At 38.8% G+C, this 8,037-nt stretch overlaps 1 protein-coding gene across 10 annotated transcripts in view; it reads left to right on the forward strand.

Moving 5' to 3' along the window:
* The window catches only part of ablim1 (actin binding LIM protein 1), a 69,527-nt gene that overhangs the window by 19,279 nt on the left and 42,211 nt on the right, over window positions 1-8,037 (forward strand). Inside the window, exon 1 of one of the 10 annotated variants that reach the window (XM_015369975.1) lies at window positions 1,569-1,796. The exons of the other annotated variants lie outside the window; for them this stretch is intronic. Coding sequence (XP_015225461.1) covers window positions 1,775-1,796 — 22 coding nt within the window. The 5' untranslated portion in view covers window positions 1,569-1,774. Of the gene's footprint in view, window positions 1-1,568; window positions 1,797-8,037 lie in introns of those variants that run through there. 10 annotated transcript variants of the gene reach the window in all.

Consider the following 8,037-nt stretch of genomic DNA (forward strand, 5'->3'; position numbering starts at 1 on the left):
CGCCTTTTGCAGTTGCTTTTTGTATCTCTGCTTCTGTCTCTTTGAACTCCATTCAGCCTCGGCAGATGGCCGCTCACACTGAGCCTGGTTCTGCTGGAGGTTTCTTCCTGTTAAATGGGAGTTTTCCTCTCCACTGTCGCTACAAGCATGCTTAGTGTGAGGGATTGCTGTAGAGTCAATGAGTCGATGCAGTCAACTGGTTTTCCTTAGATATGTTGAACTGTAAAGTGCCTTGAGATGACTTATGCTGTGAATTGGCGCTATAGAAATAAACTGAATTGAATTTAACTTTAAATGGCCTTTATGTGTGAGAGTGTGAATGGTTGTTTGTTGCCCTACAACAAACTGTTTGCCTGTCCAGGGTGAACCCAGCGTTTTGCTCAAAGACTATGCGATGAAGTCATCAGCCCCCCATCACCCAGATGGATAGAAGATGAATGTAATTTCATCATATATTAAGCTGCATTCGATTCATCTCAGAATTGGGAAGTCAGAGCGTCTTAATCTCCAAGGTGATGGCGTTTCAACTAAACACTTGTGGATACTCGTTGTTTGTCTTTGGTAACTACAGATAGTATTACAATAATAATGAGAAAAAAAATACATTTTGGTTTTTGAATATAAGCCGTTAAAACAACTAATCTTATGAATACTAAAAAGTGGAAAATGTATGACTGAATAAAACATTCACTTTTGTTTGTAACTGTCTATTATCTGTGCATTTTTTTAAGTTTAGTTACTGTTAATGTGAGCAGCAGCCATCTTGAATACAGACATCAGGTATGGTTTTGTTGACTCATAATTCCAACTTTCATGGAGCTTCCATTTTAAATGTCTTTTCTACTGGTCATAAATACAAGTATAATTTGAATGCAGAATATTCGAATTCACAGTGGCTCAAATTGATTTAATTATTCCTTGTTTTTTAGAATTTCATTTATGGTCTCACCATAACTTCATTATAGATATATTGAGTATTAAGTAAATGAATCCAATTTTACATATTTATTTACCCTAGTAGATGCATTTTAGTAAAAGCATTTTTCAATAATCTAAGTGCAAAATTAAAGCTAAATAATAGGAAAAACTGGTTACATATTTATATATATATGAGACAATGAAATTACTTAAATCAAGGATTTTTGTATTTGTCTCTTCATTATTATTATTATGTCTTTAATATTATTTTATTTTTTATTATTATTTAATAACTCATTTTAGTAATAATCTGTTAAATGTTTATCACACTTTTTCATGTTTTAACGAAACATTCAGAAACCAAACTTTTATGCAGAATTTTAGCCAATTCAGAAATCATGATTATATAAAAAAGATTATTATTCCTGTTTATCTGATCTCAAAAAACCACATAATGCTGCAATAGATGAAGCCCTTTTTTTGGTAAGGGGCGGTGGGGGTCACACAGCAGCAGCCACTTTTTTGCAGCAATGAGGATGAGACTGACAGAACAGAGGGGCTGGGAGAGAGCAGGAGGGGAGGAGTAGGGAAGAGTGGGAGGAGGAGGAGGAGGACGATGATGAGGAGGGGTGGGAGAAAAGCAGGCAGTCAGGAGGCAAACCCCACGCTGTAGCTGTGTTTTCAGGAGGAAAGCTTAGAAGCGCCTACAGCTCTCTGTCTATCTGGAGTCTCTTCTATTCTCTCTCCTGTTTCTTTTTTGGATCTTCAATCTTGAATATAAAAGGTTACTGCAGCTCCTGTCTTACCTCCAGCTGATGGTCAGAGTGTTTTCTGCTGCAGCTGTAGCTGGATTCAAATGGTCATGGTCAAAGAAAAAGGTACCTCTGCACATATGGGTGTTTTATAGCCTTTGTATTGCTTGTCATGCTTAGTATTGGTGATGTCTGTGTTCACACTGATTGGCAGCACTGAATCTGACTCAACTGATATTGAACTCGATCGATTTCCTAACATCTGATAAAAAATGTTATGCTGAGCATGTTTGGCAGCATGAATATGGGATTCTTAGCGGGAGGGATGTGGCTGCAGCATCAGTAAGTATTCATATAGTGTTAAATGTAAAGCTTAAACCCACTGAGATGTTCCAGAAAAGTAGCCGACTTGAACATTGCTACGCCCTTTTAGCTGCTGTTTGGCTTGGAGTGCGCTTCATTTGGCAGCGTCAGGTTTTATGTTAATGCATGGTGGAACAAAGCATCCGAGGAGCTTCATGTAAACGGATGAGACCCTTATAACCAAGAGGTGGTCGTTCTTCGTTTAGTCAGTTCATCTTTATATGTTCTGAAAGGTTAGGAGATGAAAAGTGGAGCAGCAGTGTTGGGAGACACACTGCGCAGAGCTGGGAACCTGCACTCTCTGCCATCCTCTCTCTCCCTCTCTTTATCACTCTGTCTGCAGCCGTTGTCATGGTAACCCTCTAAAAGGTACACACCATTGTTGTCATCTGTGGCCCCATTCACGTTGCCCTGTAAAAAACATAAGGGAGAGGATTGTTTCTGCCTATAAACCGAGGTCACCCAGCTGTGAGGGATGAATTAGGTGAAGTCAGGAGGGGTCATTGTTTGGAGTTGTTAACATCGGCTGTAGTTTGTGGTTCAGAGGTGGACCATTGTTTGTTAAAAAGACTCACGAGCTGGCAGCAATGTGGAAGAAATACTTTTGCTGCGAGGAACTTTAAAATGTTTCTAAACTGAAGAAGTGGAGATTGTTAGTTTCTCACAGGAATGGAAATTGATGGAAGAATTCTCAATCAGAAGAGATTATACGTTAAGGCTTTCCATCCAGTCTAGAAAAGAAGGGAAGTTTAGTAAAGTATTTTCCTGTTTAAATGTCTAAAACGTCCATCCATCCATCCATCCATCCATCCATCCATCCATCCATCCATCCATCCATCCATCCATCCATCCATCCATCCATCCATCCATCCCGCTTTAAAAAGCAACCATGCACTTTTGAGTCTGCAATCCAAATGTGTCTAAAGTTTGCTTTCCGTATTTTTGTGCTTTTAGTTTCAGTCCTAAANATTCTCAATCAGAAGAGATTATACGTTAAGGCTTTCCATCCAGTCTAGAAAAGAAGGGAAGTTTAGTAAAGTATTTTCCTGTTTAAATGTCTAATCCATCCATCCATCCATCCATCCATCCATCCATCCATCCATCCATCCATCCATCCATCCATCCATCCATCCATCCATCCATCCATGTCGCTTTAAAAAGCAACCATGCACTTTTGAGTCTGCAATCCAAATGTGTCTAAAGTTTGCTTTCCGTATTTTTGTGCTTTTAGTTTCAGTCCTAAACTGTGTAGGTAAACCGTGCTCTAAACCCCCACAAGTGCCTTTAAAAGTTGAAATAAGCCCAAAGAATGTATATATGCAACCCTCTCAAGAAAACCCATCAAGATAAAATGGGGTTATAGATATTTTTGACAGATCCCAGTGAGGTCGTCTGTTTATGTATCTGACCACACACTGATTGCTGGAGGCGGCGTCCAGCCCTGAATCTGTTCCCTTGATGTGGGTCCGACTGGCCATAACCAAACGGCCCTTGTGATCCAGTTTTTGTGCTGGCAGAACTCCTGTAACCTCGGGCTCCCACATGTTCCTTTTTCCAGACTCCCTCGGGAAGTTTTCCCAAGTTTTAAGCAGCTACTTCATCTGGACATTGTTGGGATTAGTTGTCATAAAGAAGCCTACATTTAGAGAGCTTCTTCCTGTCCTTTCATTAAAGCAGAAAGCTATCCTGATACTTTTAATTTTTTAATTTAATTTTTAATTTTTGATCCGTCATCAGTTTCATTCTGCAGTCTGTTTTTTTTTTTTTTTTGCTGTTGAAATGAGAAGTTAAACTGAACTGTACAACATACCCAGCTCATAAAACAAAACAGACACATGGTAGCTGGTTCTTAAGAAGAAGGGAGTAAATCTGTAAAGCTCGTGGATTTAGTCTTATTCTTTTATTTTGACCAAAGTATTTAAAAGATTCACAAGCCTAGAACTCTGTTGTGAATAATTTATGATAATGTTTGAATAATAATCGGATCAAATTTGATTACAAACAAATAATTCTCAGTTTTTTCATTCAATGACAGGAAATAGATCAGGGAAGATGAACCAAAGTCAAAGCAGTATCAATGCTATATTTCAGGGTAGCAAAAATTATTTTAGGAAAAGAAAGGTGCTGTTATTAAAATAATTACAAGATCCTATTACACCCCTACCACCAACCTCTTTTTAAACTCAATAACTCAAGTGCTCTTTTGGCTCTTACATAATACTGTATCCATATATCTTCATTGTAACACTATCTAGAACAATAAAACCCAATTTTCTTGACCTATAGTCCAAACCTTTATCGTTTTAATATGAGTTTAGATGTCTCATATGAGTTTTATTTCTGCAGAGCCCTGCAGACAACTGCAGTGTGCCTCATCTTTGAAGCTTGCTGGTGTCTACTCCCTGAAAAAGGAGCTAAACCCCTTTCTACCGGCAGCAGTGCAGCAGTGTTTGTACAGCTGGCATAGAGCACCGGAACATACAGATGAGTGGCCCGTCATGGAAAGCCTGAATCCAGCAAGCTAAAACAAACAGGGGTGACATAGGGGTCAGGTGAAAGTAATGCAGATTGCTGGCCATCCTTAAATACCATTCAGTTTGTACCCCCATATCATTACCATGCTTTGCCATTCATTCAATTTTTACCTCTGTTGGACATTAATAAGCAAAACATTTCATATCTATTAGTTTAAACTTCCTGCTGATAATTTGACCTTTCAAACATTTAGTCTTTTTAGTAGTCATCCACTAGGACCAAAACTTTTTTCACACACAAAATCGTGCTGTCTACAGCCATACGTCACATAATTACTATAAATCAATTTGTACCTAAGAGGGGAGATTTGCTTTAAGGTTGTGACATGATTCTGGTGAATACAAGCCTGGAGTTGCTCAGAGTGTTTTGCTTTTTTACCCTAAAGGATCTGCTTCCGTTTTAACTATCTTTTTCCATCTGGGATCTATCAATTCATTCATTTTCTATACCGGCTTGTCTGTCAGAGCTGCTTAGGAACTGGTTCCCATCTATAGTGGTCTTTTAGGGACTGGAAGACTATTTCTTAAACAGGTCACCTGTCTAACTGCAATGAGATAGAGAATTGAATATAATATTAAATATTCAGGTTATATCCAACCTGGAGAAAAAGCATAAATTAGAAAGTTTTATTGACATGAAAAAAAATAAGTCTTTGGTGCTCTGACTCTGGCAGAAGATGTTGGTGTTGATTAAAGTGAATGAGCAGGATGATTTAGCTTAAAGGCTTCTTTCCCCCTGGGGTATAAGGGGTGCCATAGTGAGACAAGAGGAATGAGGATGGTGAAGGGGTTGAATTTTGGATGAAAAGCAAGAAAATCCTCAGCTTTTAAAAGTTTGTATGCAGAGTTTTGAATGAGGTGAAGTGGCTGGATCAGAGGAACGGGGACGCGATTGAAGGTAAAAGTCCTTAAGCTAAATTATTGCCTACACTCCATGACCATTTATCTGGAAAGAAAAAGAAATTACCACCATTTAAGTACATGGATCCAAAATCTTTAGTTTACAACTATGAAATACTTAGAAGAGAAAAAAATTTAGTTGTGTGATTATGAATAAGAGAAGAGGCAATTTCAACCAGAGCCATTTAAACCTCTGGATACCCCCCTTTTTTTCTTGACAAGTAAAATATATTGTCAATATATTCAATACTGGCGATATTTATTGACATCCGTCAAATAAATATTCTTTGTTGTTTATTTAACTTGCAGCAGAATATATGAAATTACCAAAGTTTTGCAAGCTACCAAAGTTACACATGGTCTTTATAAAACATATCACAACACAATAACATCAGCATCGCAAACCTATAAAAAAATAGTAGGGAATCATCCAGATTTCTATGTTATAATATTATTTCTTAGATCCATATAGCTTAATTAGCCTACAGTAGACACAAAGTACAAAGTACACAATGTCTGCAGATGGGTCGAGTTGGTTAATAATATAGCCAACATTATAGAAATACAAAATGACAAAGGGGTGAAATGGCCAAAAGCCCACATTGTGTAGTTCCACAAATTTCCTTTCCCTTGGTGATATTGTCATAGGAAATACAACTGGACTATGGGGCCTGTACAGGCTGTTAAAGAGCCTGGGCTTTTATCAGCTGCTCTTCAAACACAATGACTTCTGCAGTTCATGAAGCCACCATTGTCTCCTCTCTGGTAAACAGCTCTATTCTCTGTCGAACAGTGACTAAAATTTTGCACTGTGTTGCAGAGAATGCATCCTAGAATAGAGAGCAGGTCATTATTCAAAGCTAAGGTCCCAGAGGATTACTTATTAAGGGTTAGTAGGGGACCTGCTAGGGGCTGATAGCCCCCCCACCCCCCAACCCATTCCTCCTCCCAGAGTGCCTGCTCCGTGTTTGAAGTGCTTTGTCTGGGATATTGGTGGTGGGGCAGTAAGAAGTAGAGCCATACATATTCATGTTGTGGGAGGGGTTACGCCCTCTTTCTCATCTCTGGGTGATAAAAGGCTCTGCCACCTCTTACCCCCAAAACACATGCTTGTACCAATGCTTGAGGAATTATTAATTGGATATCATGGGGTGTCTTATTTTTGTGCCCCTCTGATACTCTTCACAGCCCAGACTCCCTCTGGAATATTCCATCCAAGTGTTTGGATTGGATGATTATAGGAGTAAAAAGTCTGTTTGTGTCTGCTTTGTTGTCTATGAAGTGGATACAGCTAGTGCCAAAATTATTGGCTGAAGGAAAAGGACTGGAGATGACTGTTTTTATCCGTCTCATTGTGTATTTGTTTTTTCTCACACACTCCAAGGACATGCTTATATACATCTGGAAACTTTTATGTCTGCAACTGTAAAAGTATCGAAGGAGATTAACTGAATATTTTATGAAGTCTTTTTTTATTTTTTATGGGGTTTTTTGGTATATGGAATCCCCCCTTGCCTGGTGCATTTTGTCCCAGCGATGGTTTACATTCCTCTGGATTCATGGCAGGAAATGAAGGCAACAAATTCTGAAGCCTCCTTAGCAAGTCCTGCGCTCTGTGACAATAAACACACATTGTGTTCAGGATTGGGTTAAGGGTACTCATTTATAAAAACAAAAACACAGTCCTAAGGGTATTCAGCACTTTCCTCCTAACATCATCTGAAGCATTTATTACTGCCAACACAGCTAGGGTACGGTTAAATGTGGTGGGGGGCTGGATGTTGGAGAGGATTGCCCCCTTTCACTAGGCCTGGCTTTGGGATGTCGTGTTAGCTATTGTTCCCTCAGCAGCATGGTTTTCTGAGTATCCATTGTGAGTTCAGCCTCATATTTGTCACTTCATCCGGTGGCAATGAGGCAGGACAGATAACTCTGTCAGCAAAGCCAACACATGTAACCCAGAAACAGGAATTTGAGCCGAGGTCGGAAAGAAATCATACAATTCCTTATTCCAGTAAGTCACTTTATGCCGATGTTGCCGAACATCCGTCCTCCTAAGTTATTCATACCGTTATATAATATACATTTGGGCAAATGGAGCACCTCTTTGTCAGTGTTAACAAAAATACCAGAGATAAAAAAATTTATTTTAAATCCAGCTTCATAAGTGCATAACAATCTCAGAGTAGTCAGTTAGAACCACAGTTTTTTCAGGAAGCTAAACAAAGCATGTTATAGATACTTTTAACTCTTAAATATATAAAAAATAATCCCTTAAAAATGCATATATACTTTTTCTCTGTATCTTAAATTTTCTTTAATGATCCAAAGCCAATGTGAGACAAACATCTGTCTTGGATTTTCCTCAATCTGTTTTAGGCCCCGTCCACACGAAGTCAAAACGAACACGAAACGCTGATATTTTCCAAAACGTTTGCCGTAAAGACGGAGACGTAAAATAAATGTGAGCGTCCACACGAATGCATGAAAACGCTGCAAAATGTATGCCAGGCCTGTAAGTGGCGCTGTGGTGCCAAAGCAAAAATAAGCGACGAAATGTTGGGCATGTG

This window comes from Cyprinodon variegatus, unplaced genomic scaffold (genome assembly GCF_000732505.1).
Source record: "Cyprinodon variegatus isolate N-32 unplaced genomic scaffold, C_variegatus-1.0 Scaffold40, whole genome shotgun sequence".
In the NCBI taxonomy this organism is placed as follows: domain Eukaryota; kingdom Metazoa; phylum Chordata; class Actinopteri; order Cyprinodontiformes; family Cyprinodontidae; genus Cyprinodon; species Cyprinodon variegatus.